Here is a 25,736-nt window from a genome sequence, read left to right as displayed (position 1 = left end):
CCTACCCTCCCCATCCCAATTTCAACCACGGTTTTGGCCTGTGGGGTGGAAAGAGTTGTGTGCTGTGGCTGAGCTGGAGCTGCACATGTGCTGACTTGACTGGGTTGGCTGGTATGTACCTGCTGTGTGGCCTGGACCTTCTCCCAGGCCGTTTGTTTGAACATCATTTTCTCCCTACTTTTCCCACACTAGAGGAAGGCATATAGACAAGACACTTTTCAGTTTTTTTACCTAATGAAGTTTTTGTGTTAGATATGAAGCTTAATGTTTCAATGTTGTCTTTTGGTCAAATTTGTCTGAAACTAGCCAAGGGGTTAGAAAACCACAAAGTTTACAGAAATGAAGTATAAGTGGAAGTAACTACTCTGTTTCTGAACTCAGTTACTATTGTACAAACACGATGCTGCTCAGCTCTCAAAATGATGATTAGTAATAGGTTTTTTTTCCTTAGTTTCCTGTTATAGTTTTATTGACCTCTATATTGGCTTTTACAGTGTTCTGTTTTGTTTACTAAACACTGCACTTGTCCAATAATCTGGATGTATAAAAGTGTGTACTTATAGGGAAATGGAAAATTATGAGGGGGGGAAAAGACCTGAGAAATTAGTATTATTTACCAATTATTGGTATCCTCCAGGTTTCATAGCCTTTTTTATAGCTAGAGGACATCAATGTGCTGGAATAAAGGCTGCTATCAGATAGTGTCAACTCTCTACATATGCATATAATACTTCTCATATATAGAGAACTTTTTAACTGCTGGCAAAAAAATAATTGCTATTGAAAAATAATACAATATTAAATAGCAAATTACTAAGTGTTCTCTATTTTGATACCTGGAAAACCTTCAGTAAAGTTAAGTGAGTTTCCTGTAAAAGAAACAAAGTAATAGAACTTAAAGGACTAGTAGTCACTGCATCAATTTTTAACTAGGTAAATATTTTGATGCTTCCATTTGTCTTATTCATTAACTACCTTACGTGAAGGAGCATATATTTTTAAATGTGAAGTTCTGCACAAAACTGAGATACCATGTTTCCCCTCTTTTAATGTAATGTCAATTGTGAAAAAGCATATGAAGGGCAGATTGAAGATTTTTTAAGCAATTTGAGACTGGATGAGAGTTTTTGTTACAGAGGAAAGATGGACACAAACTGTGCCAGAAACCCTAGTAATAGTATTTATCTTAGTGCCTATGTACAGCATGGGAAAATAGTGTTTGTACAGGCAAGTGCAAATCTATTACTTCCTTGTGAAATATTACATTAGCAAATATATATTATTATTACTACTGAGTAAAATTAAATACATGTTTATGCAAAGACAATGAAAGACTTTTTAGAAGAGGGTATGCAAATGATGTATTTGAGAGAGAATGACCAATAAAGTCTATTTATTACAACTTTCTTCCAAGACTTAAATAATCCCTAAGTGCAGTTTCCACAACTACAAAATGAAAGGTCAGCATTGCCTGTGTAGGGTCTGTTGACAGTTCTGTCCTCCTTATCTTCCTGAACAGTCAGAGTAAGTTTGGTAAGAGAAATAACATTGTTTGTGAACCATGTTTATTTATATCCTCACCTGCTGGACTTTGATCAGTATATTATACAGTGACTTCGGGTTACAGACTGTTTGAAATAGCCTGAAAGACATTCTAGGCAACTAAAAATGCTACCAGCCCTGCTGCTCCCATTTTACACCTGGTAGTTAGTGAATTCTAGCAGCTCCCAGGGGAGGCTGTGGGCTGGTATAACTAAGGTCCATCGCTGGGCATACAGGCAGTCAGGTACACTGCAGGGGTGCCTTGTATGCTGGGGACAGTTGGGCCCAAAACTGAAGAGTTTTATGAACTTTGCTAAAACCTTTGTCCTCCTTGGCTTAGCAGTGGCATGCAATGGCTGGCACATGCAAGAGAAAGGGTAGTGGATGACAAGGAGGTGATGTGTCATGTTAGAGGAAACACTGACCAGCTTATAACAGTGTGTAAACTTCACACGCGTTCAGGTGCCTGCCAAGTAGAGCATGGCTGTGCCAAATCTGAGTAAAAAAAGTACACAGAAGAAAGTTAAAAGGTTCTTTACAGGGCAACAGGCACATTTTCAGTTTTCAAACTTACATTATCTAAATATTCTTATCTTGTTAATGTTATCTTAAGTCTCTGCTGCACTGTATGTGTGCACATATAGCTACGCATCAGTTTAATAACCAAATTTTCTGGTGGCATGCCCACCAACTTGAAAGCATTAGAGATGCCAATGATCACACTTGTATACTGGTTAACACCTGGTGAAAAAGAATTATTTTTTTCTTAATTTTTTTTCCCTGTAGAGTTGTTAAAGCACATCCATTTTCCTAACTGAAAAGCCATTGCAACCTTTCTCTATATGCCACTTATGCATAAAAAGGCAACAAAATTAATTAAAGTCTAGATTAGCATCCATTTTCCATCTGTCATGTGTGTAACAATTAAAGCCATCTTCTCATTCCTGTTGCTCCTGGTAGGCAAGAGAGAAAGCAGGAAGGGTTCTGTTACCTACAGCATGGTGAAGCAACCAAGCCTGGCAACAGGGAACCGATCCCCACTCAGACCTGTGGGGATCAGCTGGTGCACTGCTGGAGCTGCCCTGGAAGAACAACTGAGACAAAGAAAATGGCAGAAGCTCAAAGGAAAGGTAATCAGTCCTGTGATGTTTTATGCAAGGGATGTCACAATATAAATGTTTTTCACGGACTGTGGTCACCAGGCTAAGAACATTAGCAGCCAATTGGGGTGGAGGCTTTAGGCAAAGGGAGCCTGCCTTAAGCAAACTGCTGAATGAGGAGGTGTAACCAGCCCAGGGGAGAGAGGGAAACGCTGCAACATGCAGCAATTACAGCTCAGCAGGCTTTACTTTACCTCTTTTGAAGATGGTAATGAGCTCCCTGGAGTCCACCTCCTCTCCAGCTGTTTGTACAGGACACTCTTCTCCTTCTTGTCCCATCTCCCACCTTATCTGTATGTAGCCATCCCTGCATAAGTGTACAAAGACAAGCAGTCTTTGTACAGCTATTAAAAATGTGTATTTTGAGCTGACCTGGTATTATTGCCTCTTGACAAGATTGCCTGACACCGTAGGTGCCTTAAGAGGGTTATGTCTTTGCTAAATGACAATTTTTTAGGCTGTTTTTTCCTACATGAGTACTGCTGCAAGCAAACTTTTTTGGGTAAGGGAAGTATTGGACCAGATTAGCCACTTCTAAATGAGCTGTCATTTTTACAAGTGCTATGGAGAGAAGAGGAAGATTTTGGGCAACTACAAATCTGTCAAAGCTCTAGTAAACTGCTTTCCTCCTTCCTTCCTAAGTCAAATGAAGGCAGATGGACTTTCTCTTTGCCACAAGAACTGCCTGTGGTCCTTCAGCAAAGGCATTTACAGAAGGGCTTTGAAGGCTTTTTCTGGAAAAACTGTTACCTCAAGGGTACAGGATTGGAGCTTGAGCGGGAAAGGCTGAAGTGGGGATAGGAAGCCAAGGCAAGCCCTGGTCAGGAATGGGGCAGAGGTGGAAACACCAAAGTGTTCCCTGGAGTGGAAGAGGCAGCACATGGCAATACCTTCAGACTAAGTTATTAGTGGAAAAAGGCCCAGTGGAAAAAGGATAGTGTGAAAACCCAGAGTAGTTCTTATGTGGGCATCTGAGGGCCTTTTGGAAAGCATCTATGAACACCAATATTAAAGAGGAGCACGTTGATTTCCTGAGTAGAAAAAGAAGTCCCAAAAGCATTCCAAAGCTGGAAACAGGGCTGGGCTGGGAGGAAGAAAGGAAGGATGGCAGATGATTTTCAAGAAGCTGATGAAAATAGGGTGGAAATGAGAGAGAAAGCAGTGGTATGCAAACAAAGGGACACTGTAGCAGCAAGGCACACAAACCAGAAGAAAGGATTTATGTAAGAAATGCTGAGGCATGTAAAATATGTGTTTTGTCTGTGGGTGATAGGGTGCAGGCAGCTGGATCGGGAAAGAAGAATAATGGTTTAGAACTGACTGGAAAGGTTAAAAGCACTGCAAGGCAAGAGGAGTTTTCAAAAAGACTTGATTTAGCTGATGAAACATGGGATTTCTCATTTCTTTCACAATAATCACTACATGAAAGTTTCTCACCTACACTGTTTCTATTCTTTTGTGTCTTTACAGCACAAGGAAAACAAACAAAAAAGAAAAATGCTTAGGTCAGTGCAAGGAAAAATAAAAAAACTGAAGCATTCTGGGCACAAGGGCTGCACTGTAGTCAGGGCTGGGGGTCTCGCTGAGTGATGCCAGGCAGTCAGTGCCCTTTCTGTCCCTGGGTAACCCCGTGGGTAAATGGGGGTCAAGTCTTGGGGTTTTTTTTGCCATTTGTAATATTCCTGGTGCTGCCCGGGAGGAGTGACCCCTCCTTGTAGGACGGGCAAGAGAAGCTTTGTGCTTGCCGGAGGGGGCACGTGGAGTCTCTGGGCACCATTCCCGCTGTAAGCAAAGCAGGGCCTGTCAGCCACGGTCCCTGCCTGCTGGCGGTCTGACTGAGCGGGGTGACAGCCCTGCTCTGGGGCTGTGTTACAGCATTTGCCTTCTGGCAGCCTGTGAAGCAGCTCAGCACACTGAGCCCTGAGGACCTCCATGCTCCAAGTCCACGGGACACTCTCCTCCTCAGTGGCACCTCGGCAGGGCTGCCAGGGGCACATCGGTTGTCCAGCATTAGGCGGGACATCAGGAGGAATTTCTTCACAGAAAGGGTGAGCAGACATTGGAGCGGGCTGCCCAGGGAGGCGGTGGAGCCACCGTCCCTGGAGGTGTTTAAGGAGGGACCCGACGTGGCACTCAGTGCCATGGTCTAGTTGACGTGGTGGTGTTCGGTCATAGGTTGCACTTGATTATCTCCGAGATCCTTTCCAACCTTAATGAGTCTGTGATTCCGAGACTAAGGCAGCGCCGCCTCCCGCGCTGACGCCCCCGGCCCAGCCCGAGCCCCGCGGGCCCGGCGTTGCCATGGCGGCGGCGGGGGCGGACCCTTCGCGCTCCGGCAAAGCGCGCGCGCACCCGCCATTTAGGGGCGGGGCGAGCCTGACGCGCGGCGCGGACTCCGCGGCGATTGGGCGGGGCGGGGCGGGGCGGGCGTGACGCAAGGTGCGGACCCCGCAGCGATTGGGCGCCGCCGCTGGCGCGCGCGCGGCGCTGTTGGCGGGAGGCGGTGGCTCCGGGAGCGGCGGCGGCAGCGCAAGATGGCGGTGGAGCCGCAGCGGGAGGCCGTGTGGCCCGAGGGCGCGGGGGCCGACGCGGGCTTCGTGCGCGCCGTGCTCTCGCTGCCCGAGAAGCCCGAAACCACTGTGCGCTTCTTCGAGCGCGGCGACTACTACACGGTGCACGGCCCGGACGCGCGGCTGGCGGCCCGCGAGCTCTTCCGCACCCGCGCCGTCATCCGGCAGCTGGCGGGGGCACCGGGTGGGTGGGGGCGCGGGGGAGCCCCGGGGTCGCGACTCGCCTCCCCCGGGGCTGGCTGCGGCGGGGCGGGACCCGGGTGGCCGGAGGGGAGCGGGGGAAAGAGGGAGCGGCGGGCATGGTGGTGGCAGCTGCCCCTGGTAGCCCCTGGAAGCCCCGGTAGCCGGTGCAGCGGTGCCCCGTTCCCAAGGGCAAGGCCTGCGGGGTGTCACAGGGATCTGGTGGTGTCTTGGGCAATATGTTTGCACGATATTTTCTGTACTAACCGAGGATGGGCCTCATAGCGTTCCATGGTGCAGGTGATGGGTAAATAAGGGTTTATTATTTACCATTGAATAACGATGGCCTGCAGAAGTAAGTAACATTTTATTATGAATTGCAGAAGGCTTTCTCTGCCGTCCACCCACTGATGCTTTTCATTTATCTCCTGGTGTATGATAGAGCTTGCAGATGTCGGATGTAAGAGCATCAAGATAAATTATCTTGTCAGAAGAGACAAACCTTAGTATTAGCCTTAATCTTGAGGAACACAGTGTTGCTAAATTATTGGCTTGTACTTTGCAAAATAAACCTCTTTGTAATGAATGAAGTTTTCTTGTGTGTGAGCAATGGCACTAAAAACAGAATGACATTCTCATGCTCTTCACTTTCTATTGTGATGAGCTCACATGTAAAAAAAAATAAACCAAAGAAACTCCAGCCCCTCCCCAAAGCCCCTAAGCTTGATGTGTCTTTCAGACTAGAAACACATACATCAGTATTATTTTTGTATTCCATTCAAAAGTGATAATTTTGTAGGTATAATCATGTGACTGTGAGCTCCAGTTTTAAACCCTTTAAAGTCTTATCCACCATATCCAGTTTAAAGTCAAAATAAAACTAGACATTTTACTTTCAGAATGATTTCAAAGCACACATAAACATCAGCTGCCCCCCTGCTAATGTATTATGCTGTCTCAACTGAAAAAAATAAGAAAAATTGTGGGGTTTTGGATAGTTCTGCACTGTGAAAGAAAACCTAATTATGTAGAATTAGATTTTTTACCTGTTTCAAAAAAAAAAAAAGTCTTACTAGATGTTTGAGGAAAGAAGAGGAAAGAAAATGAAAAAATACTGTCTAAAATAAAACCATAAAATCCTATGGGTATGGAAAGTCACCATTTTAACATCTTTCATGTAAAGGGAGTAAGGGCCTCAAATGTGAGGAGGGCATGCTACTAAAAAGAGAGATGTGATATTCAGTATCTATTGCTTGTACTTGGTATGTCATCTAGCTCTCATGTATCTGACACCAGTCTGAGTTAATTCCACTTCCCAATCTGGCAGAAAACTTAATGTACTCACCTGAAATCCCAATTTGTTCAATAGTGGAACTGCCTAATTCTGTGAGTAGGCTGCTGCTGGAGGTGGGGAGGTAGAAGTGTTGCTCCTCTGGGCAGCTGTGTGGAAATAAATTTGTTCAGCTGCATCATCTACCTGAACACCTCAAGGAACAGAAGCAAGAAGGTTTTAAATTAAGCACTTCCTAAGTTAGATGTTAATGTAAACTATGAATGGTTTAGGTTTTTTTGAGAATATGTTGTTTTTATAGGATATATTGTGATAAAAGGGAAGTGTCTTGCTGTCTTCTGAGTGTGATTAGGGTGACAGTCTGTTCTGTCAACAGAAGCTGCTTATCCAGGAAAGAAAAAATGTTATCCAGAAGGAAAACCTGTATCGGGCTTCTATCACTCATTAGATCAAAATGTGTGAAATGGTAATTAGTAAACCAAGTCAAGAATATCATAATGAGAGGGGAAGGGTGAGGGGAACGGATCTCTTTGTATATATTACCGTACAGATTTAGTGAAATTTGGAAATGAACACTGTTTTTATTTGGAGTTGGGGTATGCTTTCTTCATTAGTATTAATCAGCTGATTGTTGTGGGGTTTTGTTGTTTCATGGATTCTACGTGTTTGCTTGTTTGATATTAGAATAGTGGCTTTCCTGAAGGCCGTTCTTGGGGGTTCTGATTACAGAAAATAATTTTTATGAACAATTAATAATTGTGGGTTTTTTTTTTTCTTTTAGGAACTCAGAAACTTGAGAGTGTTGTGCTTAGTAAAATGAACTTTGAATCTTTTGTGAGAGATCTGCTTCTGATCCGTCATTACAGAGTTGAGGTTTACAAGAACAAAGCGGGGAGCAAATCTGTCAAAGAAAATGACTGGTATTTAGCTTACAAGGTATACTGTTCAACCTTTCTTTATAACTATGAGTTGAAAGAAAAAAAACCCCGTCAATCTTTCCTAAGCTTCTCTGCTTGGAGTTTTGGGATTTTAAGGGGCTGACATGGGGGGTATGATGGTAAATCATACGTGTTTTTAATATGTTGGTTATATATCTGTTATTTATCACTGTATTTTCTACTGATATAAGGCTGAAAGTTGTTCTGTGTTTTTGCCATAGGCTGGGAAATAAAGGAAACACAAAGTACTTTGCTCTGTGTAGATAATATGTAAAATTTAAATGCTTAAAAAATAGAACAGCTATATATATTAATGGACTGTTCAGTACTTAAGTTTTACCATTTGTTGTTCTTTTTAAAGACAAAAAAGGAAGTATATGTATATACACGCTCTTAAAAAAGTATTTTTCTTTTTCCAAATAGGGTTCTCCAGGAAATCTTGCCCAGTTTGAGGAAGTTCTCTTTGCCAACAATGACATGTCCACGGCCGTTGGGGTTGTGGGGGTTAAGCTGTCTACTGCTGATGGACAAAGAGTAGTAGGAGCGGGCTTTGTTGACACCACGCTGAGAAAATTGAGTGTTTGTGAGTTTCCAGATAACGATCAGTTCTCAAACCTTGAAGCTCTACTGGTTCAACTGGGACCCAAGGAGTGTGTCCTACCAGGAGGAGACACTGCAGGAGAGATGGGAAAACTGCGACAAGTAAGAGAACCATGGTGGCTTACAGTCACACAAAACTTTGTCTAAAAAGCCACATTCTAGTTTATTAGCTAGGCTCTATGATTTGTGGAAAAATTAAGGACCAACATGTTAACTCGAGGAAGTTTTGATTTATGCAAACGAAATGTGTCATGTGTCTGTTGACTCACTTGATTTTGATCAGGAAAAGTTGTTCTAAAATCTTGTCTTTCCTGCAGTGTAGCAGGAAATAAATACGTCTTCAGGGTTTGCTCCCGTCTGTCCCCTGAATATTGAAGGTAATTGATAACTCTGTGTGTTTGTGAACAACAGGTCGTTCAGAGGGGAGGGATCCTGATTACAGACAGGAAGAAGGCGGATTTCACAACAAAGGATATTGTTCAGGATCTCAATCGCTTGTTAAAATCAAAAAAAGAAGAACAAAAGAATAGTGCAGCGCTGCCAGAGATGGAAAAGCAGGTGAGCACAGAGCAGTGTTTAATGTTCCTTTGTTTTTTAGAAGTGGAGTGGTGTGTGCACCTGATGTGACCTGATCTCCTCTACACTCTCGCTGAAGTGTTTAGCAGTTCTGCTCAGCCTGAGTCTGTGTCAAAGCTGGATACCAGGTGGTCCTGGAAAAAATTGAGAAAACCCTTCACTTATCTCTTTAAAGTAGTAAGCTCTGGTAAGCAAATAGACTGCACAAGAGGTGCCTCCTGTTCATAATCCATCTAGCCTAAGGACTGAAATACAATTTGCATGACAGGAAAATTGGTATTTGAAAACAAAGTGATGTTTATGATAATATTTTTGTGTTGTCTTGTAACTTAAGTATGTGATTTAGTGCCTGCATGTTTGTTCTTAGCTGCAAACAAGAGGCAATTTGTTGAGGTAAACATGCTATAAAATGCCCTTCACTGCAGATGCTCACTGCAGGTGTAAGGTTCACAGTTATACTCCCTTAATGTGTCATTTCATAACAGATTAAAATTTTTTGGAGTGTGTTGCAGCTGAGCAAGTCAGTCATGCTGCTGCCTTTCTTTTGTACTGGCACTAGATTTTGTAATGCCATGCAGCAAGTCAGATCAGATCCTTGTTCTGGCTGAAAAGTAACCCTGAAACCGTGTCCTGAGATGATCCATGATATCTCATTTATCTGCAGCAACTTGTTTTTGTTCCTCAGCTGGAAACATCCTGATAACAGCTTTGGAAAACTGGCAAGGTGTGCACTTCACATTTTGTTTATCAGATTATGCAAATGTGGTTGTTGTTCTTGCACCTGCCTAGAAAGACGCAGCAGTGCCATGGAACGTCCCTATGGAAATGAAGTCTTGTCAAACAGGATGAGTCTTTCATTGTCCTGCCAGAATTCACATGGCTCAAAGTCTTCCCCAACTGTAATTTTCTAGGATCATTGATCAAATAGATTCAGGAGTGTTTCTAACTAGTATGTGGTGTGTTTTTTTAAAAAAACTCCAGGTTGCTGTTTCGTCCTTGTCAGCCGTTATCAAGTTTTTGGAGTTGCTGTCAGACGAGTCTAATTTTGGACAATTTGAACTGACTACTTTTGATCTCAGTCAATATATGGTTCTAGATAATGCAGCTGTTCAAGCCCTCAACCTTTTTCAGGTAAGAAATACATACTTGAGTTAGTAACTGTTTTACAGTATACTTACTTAGCTGCTTGCTAACTAACCTAAATGCCCAATTACAACTCCCCAGATCCTGATTGAGGGCAACTTGTGCATCTTAACTTTGTTTTCATTTACTCCTGCTCAGTGTGTGATTTAAACATTTAGCTACTGTTACCACCTTTTTTTGTTTTTGTTTCCTGTTAGTTTGTGTTAAATGTAGAAGTGAAGAACATCCAGGAGGTAAGAAGTGGCCACAGTGTACAGTGCAGTGGGAAAAGCCATAGCAGTTCCTCATGGCTGTAACTGCTGAGGAGTCTGGTTAAGCAGTGGGGGGAATACTGTGTCTTTCCTGGGGTTTAGTCAGAGAAGTTCACATCTCCAGTGGCAGGAGCAGATTTGGGGTGTGGGAGGGGAAGAGAGTTGTATGTACTTTTGTGATATGATAGGGAGTGCCAAAGCACAGTTGCTTTATACAGTAGTGCTGTTTGGGGAAGAGAACACAAGCCTGAATTAGATGGTTACAGGGGAACATGTAGCATATGGCAGGAGCACTGCTGCTGGTGACGAGAAGAGAGGGCTGGCTGCAGGGCAATGAACAGGACAATACTTGAGAACATTCTGAAAGCACCACGTCATGCTAACTGGATGATGTCAATTTTACTTTTTTACACACATTTTCTACAAATCCAAACAGGTTACCAGGCTCCTTCATACCTCCCACCATGTCTCTTTTTCTGCTTTGCTCCTTTTTATAGTTGTAGGAAAATGTGGTGTGTTGTATCAGCTTTTCTCTTTTGTTTCCACATTAGTAAGGTTTGGTTAGTGATCTTTGCTTGGACCTAATCCACTCGCGTTTCAGATTTATAGGAAGAAATCACAGATAATGGTCCCCTGTTTACCTTAGAGTAGTTTCTAGAGGAAAACAGAGCATATATTCAGCATCTGAGCTGGCTAACCCTGGAGAGAGAAGTTCTGAGTTTTATTTGGGTTTTGTTCTTTATTTCCTGGTGCTGTGCCACTGTCTAGGGCATGAAGCGAAAATCATATCTCTTCTCCCTATTTGTGGAGCTGTTCCAGGAAATTCTGTTTTAGCTGCATTCCTTTACAAGCCCTTGCAGGTGTTACACATTTTGTGATAGGAAATCCAGTGCCATATCTATGTTTAGGGGCTTTGGAGCCAACGGTTTGCCATTTAGCAGGAAGCTGCTTGTGGGGAGGTTTTTGGACAGTTTGAGTTGCCCTGTGAGGTATGTAGGTAAATATCTTATGGTGCAGCAGATGCAGTTGGTTATATGGAACTGTACCTTGCAAATGGAATGTGCTGAAATAGGTAATTTGTGTATAATGTGTGTACTCTGTGACACCATCTTACATTCAGAAATTTTTCATGTACAGTACTGTTCAGAACACTGAAAATGGGCACATCCACTTTAGGTATTAGATACTCCAGGGGCTAAATGTGTCAATATTCCTTCTCACTGTGTTCATTTCCTGTTGTCAGGCTTCTAGTTCTACATCCAAATTTTTCACAGGCATCCAGACCTGTTCCTGGTTGAATACTTCCCTGCTGTTTTAATTGCAGCTGTTCTTGTGTGGAGAGGGTTGAGATTTTAATTTCGAGTCAGGAGTTGAAACAACCTTGATTGTTCTTTTTCAATAATAAACAAAATTTTTCCTTCCTAGCTGTTTGTGCAAAAACCAAACAAAACCTCAAGAAAAATACCCCAAACTCTGTCTTAGGTCCAGCTAGTATTAAACCTAAACTATAGATAGTAAACTATAACCTGAACAGAACAAGTTTAGAAATGTTTTGTAGTACTCTGAAGATGATCTGGGGAAGCATGATAGTTGAATAGAAAAAAATCCACTGACCTGTTCCTAAGTAACAAAGCTGTGTGCCATTCATTGGGTGTCAATAAGCTTCACTAACTTTCTTTTTTTTCTTTTCAGAGTTCTGTGGAAAATGGGAATACTGCACAATCTCTAGTTGGTTTGCTCAATAAATGCAGAACCCCTCAAGGACAAAGACTAGTTAATCAGTGGATCAAACAACCGCTTATGGACAAGAACAGAATTGAAGAAAGGTAACAATATTATGTGTTTGATAGACTTACACAAGTTAGTAACTATTTTATACATGACTCTTTCTTTTTAAGCACAAAATACTACAACTAGGGAATAATGGTGGTTGGAGGCTTTGGTGAGCTATCCTGTAATGCATTGTAGTCAGAGCAGAATATACTTTTCCTTGAGATGCAAAGTGAGAGGTTACTGTTAGATTAAATGCTTTTTACAATTGTGTATTTTAAAGAGGAGGTACAATATGTTTAGATGATCGAAATGATTCAAATGATTCTGTGCTACAGGCTAAGGCAGTGTAGCAGCTGCTTCCTGTTGTTAATACTGCAAGTGTTCAGTCTGTGTAATAATATTTTGATGTCACTTCAAGTTTACCACTTAAAAAAAAAAACCAAAACAAAACAGCAAAACACCCAAACAATTAAGCAGTAGTAATATCTTCCTATTTCCAGAAAAAAACCTACTTTTGGTTTGGCAGTAGGTCACTCTTATCATATCTTGCCTTGATATTGTGAGCCCAAGTACGAGGGGTCTTTTTCTTTCTTACTCTTTGATCCTGCTGTCACTGTGTGGCTGCCCTACCAGTAGATAGCAGTATCAGTTGATAAGAAGCCTTAGAGAATCTGGCAAATCTCAGTCCTTCAGAAAGGAAAACTGCAAAGGTTCTGTTCCTACGGCGTGCGTTTGTCTTGGTTATGTTCACCATGCAAATACAAGTTTTTTGAACTCCTGCTAAATACAGCTCCATTCTTATGATCTAAAACCGAACTTCATGCAACTCTAGTGATCAGCAGGTTAATGCATTGCAAAATGTATATTAAAATATATCTTGACAAAGCAGAAGAGGCTGGAAGACTGGATTTAACTTTGATAGCTTCTCTAACACTCATATTTTAGATGAGGCATTGCAGGTATGTCTGTATATGCTGTTGGGCTTTGGCACAGATCCCTACTACCGAAAAAGAAATTTTGGCTTGGACATGCTGATATTTAAATAAGCTGTGTAGTAGTTGTCGTGGTCTAAGTCCAGCTGGCAACTAAGCACAGCCACTTGCTCACTACCATCAGAATGATAGTTTTCTCTCTAGATTTCTGGAGACTGAACTATTCTGCTTGTCTTCAACAAGTTTTTCTACTTTTCCTAATTGTTTGCAGAATGAAGTGTAGTAACTTGATCAGAGCCCACTTAGAAATGTTGTTAATGTGATACTGAAATATTTGTTCCCGGGTTTATTGGATGCTACATCTTACCTCTTGCATGTGTTACAAAAGCTTTCGTTGTTCTTGAATAAGTACCCAGGATCTTCTGCATCTGTCAGTTTTGGATCCTAAGATCTGATCCAAGTTTAATTTTAACCAATTTTTTGTTGTTTTTAAGATTTTGAAAGTTATAGCTCCCATTTTGTAATTTTCTTATGTCAAAGTAAATGTTAGAAATTTTAACTTTTGTGTCAGACATGTGTGCATCAGAAGTCTTACAAATTTGGAAGAGATACACTGTTTTCTTTATAAAGCTGGGGTTGAGTTGTAGCAGAAAATGTAACTTGACCTGTTCTGTAGAGTTAAGATCATCTCCACGTTTTGTGCTGCGATTCTGTATGGCTGATGTTGACTGTGTTTAGGAAAAGCTATATTTAAAGGAGGAGGGGAGTAATTAAATGGAGTTCAGTTCTTAGTGAAGCTTGTAAAGGTCAGTGTATCCAAGTGTTACAAAGTTGAAAGAAGTCCGTTGATAACCTCCTGTATATTGTCCAGCCATGGAGTCATTTGAGCTGTAATTTGTTAAAGGTTGTTTGCTTTAACCTTTACTTATGGGCACTGAGATACCACAGTCATACTTTTTCATTTTATTCTGCTGCATAGCTAAACTTGTCTGAATGCATCTTGCTTTGAGGTACTACTTTGAGAAATTTAATTCTTTGGGATAAAAGCAATGTCATATAGTCATAAGCTGTTTGTTTGCCATCTTCCCAAACTTCACGTTTTTCAAAGTGTGTAGGACTGTTCCTTTTTAAATCCAAAGGAAACAAGCATAAGAGAAGTCGTTAGTGGGGCTGATGAGATGTATTGACAGATTGAAATATCTTTTGATAGATTTGCAGTTGCCAAGTTGTTTTCTAAAGGCTTTGCAGTATATTGTGGCTGTTTTAAGGATTGCAAACCATAATGGTGTTTTGAGAAGGAAATACCTGGACTGCTCTTCCTTTATGTTTCCTTTGTAGTCAAGGGAAGCTACTGATGATTTCTTGGCTTGAAGTGTGCCATGTTGAAGGACCCCATTTAACTCTAACCAGTGCAAAACTTCTCAAAATAAGCAGAACTGCCCAAGCTGGACTGGTGTTTGGTGACAGTGTTTTGAAGGAAGCTTCTTGTTTTGGTTGTATAGGAGGTATTTTAGCTTGCTAGTTCTACACTACTGGGATAATAGTTTTCTGAAAGTTTGACTTTTTAAAAAAAGTTAGGCTGTTGTATTCCTCCACTAAGACCTCCAGGTGGTGCAAGTCATCCTTTGGAGCTAAAGGAATCAACTTCTTTCTGTAGTTTGTAATCTGCAGTGTGTTGTTAACCTCTATGGATAAGTGGAACACGGTGTTGCATCAGTAGTGTGTATTAACCATTGATACAGTAACAACACAAATTAAAGTACATAGTGCACATGCTTCAGATAAAATGATATTTACTGGAACAGCTCCTAATGAGAACTGAGAAAATTGGGGCTCCTGACACTTGCCTGTCTTGTAAGACTTGGGGTTCTGCCCTTGTCCACCTGGTTTTCCTTGATTAAGGAAATAATTATTAGTCATAAGTATACAAGATACAACCCTATATCTTCCATGTGGTGTGTTCAGAAGGCAAGTACATGAAGTTCTTATTCCTTGTCTTGTAGTCAGCATATTTCTGAAATTAAAATGTAGTCGCAGAGACAGGAAGTGCAAATACATATATTAATTACATAACACAGTTGACTGTAATACAGCAAGCAGCTTCAGTATGTAGTGTTTATTCTTCAGATACTGGAAAGTCTGAGAAATGTGGCACAGTGTAAAACAGTGCTTGTTCTGTTATGTCTTGAGGAGAGAGTTCATGCTGAATATATTTTATTTTTTTCCTGTTTTGGGGAAAAACTGACATTTATACACAGCATAAATAAAAGATTGCAGCTCACCTTTTCAGTCCTTTATATATATTGTGGTTGAACCTCTTATATGCCTGCATCCCATGGTAGAAGAGATGCAGGGGTCTCAGAGGAGTTAAAGGCTGTACTCAAACATCACTTGTTCTGATTCAAGCCTATTTTGAGCTTTTCTCCGGTGTTCCTAAATATCACACTGCATGGGGGCCACATTGTGGAAATGAGCCCTGTCTCTAGCAGAATCAGAAAGTAACATATTTGTGAAGCTTGAGGTGAATAAATAGCTAGCAGGATAAAAATTCAAGTTTGCAGGACGTTCCCACGAATCAGTCTTGATTGATAATTAAAGTAACAGGTTTAAAAACGAAAAAAGTTCCCCGAACTTGTTCCCTTGAGATGAGAAGAAGAAACATAACCAAAGGCCCTGGCTCTCTTGGAGGACTCCAGTCAGCCCAGCAGCTGCTGGGGTAGAATGTGATACTTTGATCTTTGCACAGGCTGGGAGAGTCGGCTGAGCTCTGGGAGGGGTCAGCAGTGCCCTGGCAGGAGCCAAGGGTGACCCTCCACTGGGCTCCACTGGTAAGAACAGCTCGAGTAACCTGATTGTTCACATCTGCTTGGAAGCTGTGAGGCTGCATCTGGAGTAGTGTATCCAGTGTAGGGCTTTGCAGGACAGGACAGACAAAAGGAGCAGGTCCAGTGGAGAGCCACTGAGGAGGTCAGTGAGCTGCTGCACGTGTGGTGAGTGGGGAGAGGCTGAGGGAGCTGGGTTTGTAGTCTGGAGAGGAGAAGACTAAGGGGCAGCTCTAACTGCTTGTTTCAGCTGCTGAGAGAGTGGGAGTCAGAGAGAAGGCGAAGCCAGGTGCTTCTTGCAAAGGCACAGCAAAAGCATGAGACAGAACAGACACCAACTTCACCAAAGGACTCTCCAAGCTGAATAGAAAGAAAAAAGTCTGCCCCATGAGGATGGTCAGTCTCTCTCAGAGAGATGGAGGTATCTCTGTTCTTGTTCAGTGTTCAATTGAAATTAGCCTTGTTTTGAGCAAGGGCTGGACCTAGAGGCCTCAAGTTCCAGGGTAAATTGTTCTGCGATAGCTCTTCACTGCTTTTGTGTTCCTTTCTAACCTGCAGTTGTCCCTGCAAAGCATTGCAGATAGGCTTTGTTGCTTTTTTCATTGTGGTTAGCAGCTCTGGAAAGACCTTCAGTACTTTTCTGAGTACAGGTCAGTACTTCTCCACAGCCACAGGCTGATTTCAGGCAGCTGAATTAGTATGTGGTGGCCTGTGTCCTCAGTAAGGGAAGGGAAAATGTGACCAGCTTGGAGGTTTGTCTAAATGACCTGATTCAAATGCATTTTAGATGCTCAGAGTGCTCTTAATGCCTTTAAAGAAGCTTCTGAAATACAGGTTGAATCTGAACCAATTGGAAGACAGAAGTATGATTTCTTATTGTCATGGAGATCGTGATGCAATAAATACTTCGCATAAAAGAAGTTGTCATTCCAGTGACATGAAAATGGTGTTGGCTTCCAATAAGCCTCTAGAAATGTTAGAAAAATGTCACCTTTGTCATTCCAAAAGTTATCATTGCTAAGTTCCTTGCAGAAATGTTTGGAGCTTGAAGCTCTCAATGCTTCTCCTTTAACCCTCTCCCCTCCTTTCACCTATGTTTACTATTTTCAAAACTACCAGTTTACCTGTGTTTTCATTTGGGTCTGCTTGTGAAACTGAGGTTGACATTGAGTGCTGTCTAGAGACATTAAACAAAAGCTCTACTAGTCAGGCACGTGTCACACAGGCCATGTCTCTAGGAAGGAACTTCCATCAGAATGCCAGGCACCTGAAACCTTTTAAAAAGCTTAGATTCTTGTGTTGCAAAAGACTTATTTTTAGTTTTCTTGTCTGACAAGCTGAAAAAAAGACTCCTTTCATGACACCTTCAGGTGTGGGAAAGACAATGTCGGTGTTTGTATTCTGTACGTTGTCCAAATAATTTGTCTTCTAGGTCAGGGATCAGCAATCAGTGTTGCAATTCGGTAAATTACAGGTGGCGTTCAGTGGTGCAGCACTGGAGCAGGTAGTCATAGTATCTTCTAGCCTCACCCACTTCTTCCTGGCAAGTCTTCACTTGGTGCAAAATGAATAGAAGGGATTAAGCTTTTAGTCAGTGTCTTTTGCATCTGAATTTTGAGGCTCAACAGAAATGAAAGTTAAAATTTGATTGAAATGTCAAATTGTTTTTCAGACTTGTAAGACATAATCAAATTGCTGTTTATTTAGGGAAATGTGAATCTGTAGCTGCCATACTGTTCTTTGTCTCTCAGCCTGCCATTAGAGGTGGATGGCATTTACTGCCATTGTTAACTTTTGCTTAGAATCTGTGTTTAAGTGTTCAGGACTGTATGAAAACTTTTACTGTGTATGGGTGCAAAGCTCTCAGGTTGGTAACAGTGTCCTTGGTAGTCACTATTTTGAACATTGTATACAGGAATATGGTATATTCTCTGTGAAAGAACAGTGGACACATTATTGTTTCTGCTCTATTTAATTTATATGCAAAGACAGTAGGAAGGTGGATCTTAGGACACTGCAGTGGAAGCTCTTGGCAAGATAATTTTGTCTTGACTTGCAATTTAATTTCATTTCTCATGTATGAATCTTGTAGAAGTCTTTAATGTTCTGTTGACATACAGTTTTGAGTTTCTTCTGTGCAGAATGAATGCAAATGAAGAAATATTTGGGTTTTTACGGCTAAGAAATAGAACTTGTTCAGTGTGCTCTTAGTCTGCACAAGATTAAAGAAATGCACAGGTTAGCAATTCAAAAGAGTATTAGTGTTGATGGAGTAGTGTAATAAACTGAATCTCTTAATTTTAATAGTGTATGGCAACTTGTAAGGAATAAAGCACAAAAAAATAATAATAGAAACACCTTTCCTCAGCTGTCTCTAGTCTTTGAAGAGCGTGCAGTAATATAGTTTTATCACGGCGTTCAAAAATACCATATTTAATTAAAAGGGAAGACTGGCAGAAAACCTCTGCAGCTTTAGGCAGTAGGCTGAGAAGCAGCCCCTGCTGCTTTCCATCCTGGGTTTCTCTGGAAGGTTTTGGGTGGAGCAGTTTCTCTATATGGGGCTTACAAACGTGCCCATGACTGTGTAGTACTTGATGGGTTCTTGCTCTGTTGTCTTCATTGTTCTTTGTTATCATATAAGAAACGGAGGTTTATTAATAATTCTTAAAAGATGGGCATTTGTTTTCTAGAAGCCTAAATACTGTGTTGATTGAATGACAATGTTCAAAAAAAGTAAAACTGGTTGTTCTTGTCTTTATTCAAATTAGGATCTTTTTACCCTCATGTCCTTGACACTTGCTCACACCAGCTGTTCTGTATGTAGGTTTCTTTGGTCTTCAGTGGTCAAGATTTGGTGTGAAGGTTTTTATATTTGTTTTTGACTCCTATGCACCGTGCAGCAGCCTGTGGTACCGAGTTGTTTTGTAGATGGCTGACTCTGTCTGTAAGCACTTCAAATCAAAAGGTGCAGTCGGTTGGTTCCCTTGTTATTGGCACTGGCACTAGTGTCCCTCTAGCTGCCTCATTTATCTTTTGATGGGGAGTTTATCATTCTTAAATAATCAAGGATATCATGCTGTATAGCATCTAATCCAATAAAACCAGGCAGTTGCCAAAAGGGGCAATCTGTACCTCCTACTTGCTTTTTTTTTGGTCTCATATCTCCAGATTAATTTGATTTGGCTTGTTCATGTGATGAAAACTAATCCATGAAAAAGTGAGGGAAGTTGTCATCTATAATTAATCCTTTTGCTCCTCTGCAGCTGGTCCATGACCTGCTATCATCATAAACATTAGAAGATTAACATCTTCTTAAGTGCAGGTCAACTAATACCAAAAGCCTGTTGTTCAGAGTTAATAATCTGACTTGTGTTTGCTTTCTCTTGGTATTTTGACTTTTTAGAGCCTATGCTAATTTTAATTTATGTTGTGAGTTGGATTACCAAACTTGCTACAGGAGGATAGAATGGATATCTGCCTATTCTTGGACTGGAAAAGTGTCTGAATCTGTGAAATAGAGCTGAGCACTGGCATTGCTTAATAAACCTGCTGCTTTCCTGACGAATTCGCTCTGAAGATGCTGTTTGACTATTTTTAACTCCTACAGAAAGCAGACTATGACAATTTTGTGAAAAATAATATATGCATGGAAATAAATAAATAAAATCTTTGCTAACATTGGACAGACAAAAAACATGTCTCTGACGAAGTTTTTGGGTGATACTTGGAGAATGTTGGTTTATGAGTTATCCTCTTATCACTTCTGTCTGTGCAGTTCCTTGAGGGCAAGAGACTGTTTAGTCCAGCAGGATTATGATGGGTTTTTGAAATTGGAAAGGATTTACTGTGTAAAACATCTTGTATTCAAAATTCAACTTTGCTGATGGATCTTCTGGTTTTTTTTTCTTGTATAAACATGCATGTCTAAAGGTTGGTAACACTTTGGCATTCTGTGCAGTATTCCCCCTCTGTATTGCTGTGAAACACAGCTCACAGCCTGTGAAGGGACACATCTGTGGTGGTACCATCAGGAGCACTGCCAACCTTGCCCCATAAATGAAGGGAAAATGATTCCTTTCTGCTTCTCTTACTTTTTGTTGTAGGGAATTTGTGTGCATGCCTCAAGAGTCCTGCAGTTCCTCATTTTGATGTGTGTCCTGGATACAGGGGGCAAAGTGAAGTTCTGCTTGTTTTGTGGTGCTGCTTTATTTGCATGTTCTTCAGCATGATGCCAGGCACTCCTTTTCTTCAGCATCTAAAAATATTGCTGCTCAGCAGTCTGCTTCAGTAGCAAGCTCTTAATTGTATCAAGTGGTACCTTGCTGGCAAGAATTAGACCAAAGATTTTGTTTTTCTGCTGAAGAATTGTTTTCTTCTTTACCTTACCTCATCTCCTGGGTTTGGAAAGTGTTTAAACACTCATGCAAGAATAATGAATTATTGTTAACTTATTTCAGCATACATAGGTATCTTGGGAGGAAGAAAACCCCAGTGTTACATTGTAGTTCACTGGTTTTCCTGACAATCCTGTTTTTTATTTTTAATCTGAGCTTATTAGCTTGCCTCACAGTCGATTCATACAGCTTCCAAAGCTTTACTTGGTTGTCACAGAAAATAGTTACTTTGTGCCTGGTACCCCTGTGATAATCTCAGGGCTTTAATTTACTATCTCTAAGCTTTGACATAATACTCAAATGGTACATTCAGGAATTCATGAAGGGTGGGAAAAAGTCTGTTGCTTCTCTAAGAAATATTAATTTTATGTTATATGAGTATAACTGTTGTAGAGGAATGAGAACTCTTGATTATTTGGAAGAATGCATTTATTTGAGTTAAAAGTTTGTGTTTAAATGAACTATCCTGAGGTTAGAAGTATCCAGTATTGTAGGTTTGGGGACTAATTAGGAAAACTAGAAAAGGCAGGAGACTGATATTTGGATGTGGCTTTCTCTTATATTGCTTAATCTTTCAGGTTAAACAACAGGGAGCCCGATCTGTCCAGCTGCTTAGTAGCATGCTCTGTGTACCCAGAGCTCTGGAAAGTGCGTGCAGTTTGATTTCTGTGGCTTTCCTAGGGTCTAAAGCTGCTCTTCAAGGGCTCTGTACTGCAAGGGATTACTTCAAAAGAGTTGCAAAAGCAGTCATCATATTTATGGTTGCTTCAACTTATATTTAAGATTAAAAGATGATAGTAGTGGCTTCAATTTGAAGAGCTGCCCTGTTATAATGGAGTGAAGACCAATTTTTAGTGCTAAATATGTCCTGGGGGCATCAGATGTACCTTGAGATCCCTTGATTTAGTTAATTTAAAACTTGAGGGAGAAAGTGTGGCAGGTAGAAGAACAATGGGCAGCACTATTATCTCACACTTTTCATGGTGGCAGTACCAGTTTCTGCCATCTTAGAAGTGTTGGTGGAACTGTGGCTTGAGGGCATATTTTCTTAGACATATTAAGACAACATCAGGATACAACTGGGCTTGTCCACAGCTGGCAGGGCCACCCCAGGGCAAGGTGGTTCAGGGAAGCCAGAGGTGGAAAGCAAACACAACCACAGCAAATGAAGATGTGTGTTTAAGGAGGGGACTGCAACTGGGAGCATCACCCTCAGTGCTAACCTGAGCTCCCTTTTCCAGACTACCATCTTTTCTTCCTCCATGCTCCGTGGCTTGCCTGTGTAAGGAGCAGAACAGCTTTCAAGCTCTACCACTGAGCCAAGTTATGCTTGGTCTCTATGACTGTTTTGTTCCTGCAGGGAAGAAGTTTTGAAACTGTTTGGGTTTAGAACTGTGAATCATTGCAAAATCTTTTTAGAAGCTAGGGAGGTCATCAGAGTACAGGGATTGCTATAATCTTACTGGGATGACAGCGTTGTCTTTGGAAGAACACAGACATTACAGGTAAACTGTGACATGCATCACTGTGGGGCTCTTTGTTCCTGGTTTGCTGTTGCTGTTAATGTATTATACAATTTCTTTTCATTGTTAGAAGCCTGTAATTTCACATCCCTCGCATAAAACAGTAATGCCCTTTAAATTCTGCATGGAGGATGTATGTGCCCTGTTGTACTTCACTGTCATCTTCAAAGTTTTGTTATGTAGGCAAGGTATATCTTTTAGTTTAGGGGGTTTTTTGTTGGTTTTAGGTTGTAACAATAGTTTTCAGGGAGGGAAGCTGTGAAGTGATTGGATAACAAAGAGGCATTTATAGCATGTTAACTGAGGAAACAAAACCAACTTTTTGCCAGCATGCCAGAAAGAAACAATAACAGGTCACACGATTTGGGTAAGAACAGGTGGGAAACAGAACAACTTGAGCCATTTAGCATGGAGGGGAATAACATGAATGTGTAGACTGCTCTTTTGGCAGACAGTAGGGAGAAGCCTTCCTTGCCTGGGCACAAGCCTCTCACCCAAGCCTGTTGGAACTGCCTGTGTTGTCTGCTTCTGAACTACAGGCACCTGTGCATACAAATTTGGGAGAACTGAAAGAAGTCTTGCTCAGGTGACCAACTTGGGACACTCGCTCAGATGTCAGATTTTGGACCCTAATGATATTTTAGGGCCAAATTGGTACAATTTTATTAGAACAACAGGAAGATTTTGACCCCTTGTTTGGGATGTTCTGTCTCATATGTAAGAAGTGCTGGAGAGGTGTGTATACAACTCAACCAGAGAGCAACGTTGTCAAAAGCATGGATTCAAGTCTTGTGTTGTCGAAGTACTGGAGGAACTGGTGCCTGTGGTGAGCCCCCTGCAAGGCTATTCCTGTGGTTTGGGTAAAAGTTGGTACCAGCTGGATGCTCACTGCCAGAAACCAGGGCAACTTCTCTCTATGCAGTTTCCAGTGTGAGCTGAGTGGGGATTGAGCAGATCACTGATCCTAAGCCTGTGGTGTATGAGTAAAATAAAATGACTTTTGATGGTATTAGTCTCTCTAAAGCTGCTGGTTCCTCATTCCTCAGGTTTTGTGTTATTTCAGATTGTTTACAGGGATTGCTCCAGTTTCATAAAAAAATCTTTTGTGCCTAACTTAACACTTCCAAAAGCATGTGTGTGTTGCCTAAATATTTTGCGTTGTTACTTCTTTGTGCTCGTCTGAGAAACTTGGAATGTAATTTTTATAAATGCGTGCAGCAGCTCTGATTGTATTGGGCAAAATGACTTGGGATGGTCAGTGTGATTTTTATGCTGCTAAGACGTTAGCTGGACTGAAGTACTTCTCTGTATCAGGCTTCAGAAATCTGATTTAGGTTCCCATGTGCCCATGTTAGGTGTCTGTCAATACTTCAAAGGCCTGTATAGCACACTGAGGTTCTCTGGCATGAAAAGAGAGCTTTGCAAATTTAAGGTGATATCTACTGCTTACCTGAGGCAGTGAACTGGACTTTGGTTGATTTTTGTGAGAGAGATGATTGTCTAGGGAATGACTGGGTCACCAGGAGAAGTTTATAAAGGGAGCTTAGGATAGTGCCTTGCTTTTTTCTGGCTGGAAAACACAAATGCTGTTATTAATCAACTACAGCAACTTGCTCTGGTGGGGGCTTCCTCCAGGGTGTCAAAATCCCAAATGCTTTGTGTGGAAAAGAAAACCCAATTAGAACAGATAAGATGGTGTTTTATATGTCTAGGTTAAGTATGTCCAGGGAGGATTTGCCTTGGCTACATTGGATTAAGAAGAGATCTGGGTTTGAAAGAAACCCGAGGGAAAGCAAAGTAGTGGTACATAAAGTGTTTTTCCACTTTCCTTTGCATAAAGAAAATATGAAATTAAACTGATACAACTGTGCATATTCTGAAACTTGTGGTGAGATGAAAGGCTCAGTATATCTTAAAGCACTCGTTAATGTGTCGCTTTTGTAAGTGGTGTTTCTCAATTGAAATTTGCTATAATCAAGTTGAACAGGAAAGTTGATCTTAATCTGCCATCAAGAAACCCTTTAGCAGGCAGAGAATACAAATATGCACTCTTCAGAAGATGCAGCTGTTACATAGGGGAGTTACAAACTTTAAAATCTTCTTAAAAGTCAGCTTCTCCTCTAAAAGAGTACATTCTTAATTTGATTTCAGTGTTAACAATTTTTTTTCCTTCTGTCACGTGAAGTTTTTAGTTAGTACATTTTTTTTACCCATGAAAACATCTACGAGTATTTGGGATTTTAAGTCGCTCCCCCTGTAGTAGTAATTAAATATGTATTACTCATTATTAAATATATATTACTGATTTTTTATGGATCCAAGTTTCATGAAATGATAAAAAAACCTCAGAGCCCTTTTTCTGAGCAGAGGTGCTTGAGGGAAGTGTTCTTCCTCCTGCATGCACAGAGAGGCATGGAACTACCCAGGGTTTTGCAGGATGGTGGTGGAGGAGAAGTTTACATCTTAGATGCTTTATAAATGAGTGTATTGTACAGCTTATTGATTTGTTAGATTTTCTTTTTTGTGCTGGCTGATCCTGCTCAGGCATTAAAAATATTCCTTTCATTCAAACTGGTCTTTTATTTTCATATCTTAGTTTAGTTATTGTTTCTGCAAACTGACTTCTTTTTATCCTTCTATGAAATCTGTATACAAATCAGTCTTGATTAATGTTTCCCTATTAACTTAAACTTCTATATCTAGCTCTGTAAAAGTCTAGAAATATAATTAAGCCCTCCTGACAGTCTCTGTGTTGAGGCAGTAATGAGTGCAATAACCTTAAAGTGGTCATGAAAAATGCTGCATAGCTGTAGCAAAAGAAGAAACAATCTCTTCCGATGTCAAATGTGATGTCAACCTCGGTGGAACAGAAGCGTTGTGTTGAGACCTGGGAAAGTGTGAGACATTTATTAGATTGAAAACAGATTTTTGTTGTCTTTTTTTTGTGTGTATTGCATTAGTCTTTTGTCAATAGTAGGTTCAAGAGATGACTCTTAGTAACAGTAAAACTGGGGAAAGGTGAAATGCTTTCAGTTGGATTCCAGTATATCCAGCAGACCCTTGGAGATAGGTGGGGTTTTTTTCTGTCTCTCAGAGCACACTAAGCCTAACGTTACTTATTATTGCACAGAGTTTAAAGCTGATAAACAGCTGTGGTTTTGCATAGCAGGAATAAAAGGTAGTTACAATTTCCAAGTTCAAGAAAAGCACTTGTGTTGATTTTCACTTATGTTAGCGGAACTTTTGTTTACTGTTTCTGTGGTTTAGTTTGCAAACTTAAATAACTGTCTTGAAACAAAGATTTCATTTATGTTCTAATGTGGTTTCACTACTTATAATGTTTTCTATTATCTTGACTGTGCTGCCTTAGATCTGTGGTGGAAAGTTTTGCCCTATTTTCCTTTCCCTTTTGGTTGTGTGGCAGAAACAAGTTATCCAGTGTTGTCAGCTGTTGTTTGATTACACTTTCTTGGATTCTTTTGTTTGTTTCTTTTTGTGTTTTCCTTTTTTTTTTTCCCTCAGTTGAGCTTTATATTAAAAACAAACTTTCATTTGATTTCATTATTACTTGTGAGCATTATTCATGGCTTATGGTTGCATTACCTTAATGTTACCCCTTCTGTTCAGCAACCTTGTATGTGTTCTTACCAACAGGAAATTGTTATGCAAAATGTGGCGTGAACACAAACCTGTCAGACATATCTTAGTGGTTGGCAACTGTAAGGGGGAAGATAGAACAGTACTAGTAAGGTCATGAAATGTTAGTCTAATTATCATGGGTTTGGCAGAGGAAAATTGTTCATGCTGATCTGAGACTTCTTTGAACTTGTCATTGTTGTGGACAAAAGAGGAGGGGAAAAAAATAAATTAGAGCTTTCAAAATGCCTTTGACAAGTCCTTTTCCAAGAGGCTGTTGAACAAGCTGAGGGAGACATGTGATGAAAGTGAAGGATTTGTTTGTGCAAAAGGCACAAGCAAGAAAAAAAAGTCTAAATCCTGATAGAGATAAGCTCAAGAGTCCAGAAGATACTCTTTAATGAT

General features: G+C 40.9%; 1 protein-coding gene across 1 annotated transcript in view; it reads left to right on the top strand.

The window, feature by feature from the left end:
• The first annotated feature begins 5,225 nt into the window (after nt 1-5,225).
• Nucleotides 5,226-25,736, top strand: part of MSH2 (mutS homolog 2) — a 46,652-nt gene continuing 26,141 nt past the window's right edge. Inside the window, exons 1-6 of the mRNA XM_027659341.1 lie at nt 5,226-5,456; nt 7,525-7,679; nt 8,105-8,383; nt 8,693-8,839; nt 9,839-9,988; nt 11,944-12,077. Of these exons, the coding sequence (XP_027515142.1) occupies nt 5,237-5,456; nt 7,525-7,679; nt 8,105-8,383; nt 8,693-8,839; nt 9,839-9,988; nt 11,944-12,077 (1,085 nt within the window). The 5' untranslated portion in view covers nt 5,226-5,236. The remainder of the gene's footprint in view (nt 5,457-7,524; nt 7,680-8,104; nt 8,384-8,692; nt 8,840-9,838; nt 9,989-11,943; nt 12,078-25,736) is intronic.

This window comes from Corapipo altera, unplaced genomic scaffold, assembly GCF_003945725.1.
Source record: "Corapipo altera isolate COAL_440 unplaced genomic scaffold, ASM394572v1 48, whole genome shotgun sequence".
NCBI classification, from domain to species: Eukaryota; Metazoa; Chordata; class Aves; order Passeriformes; family Pipridae; genus Corapipo; species Corapipo altera.
The sequence above is the reverse complement of the archived record's forward strand: the minus strand, read 5'-3'. Positions and strand labels throughout refer to the sequence as shown.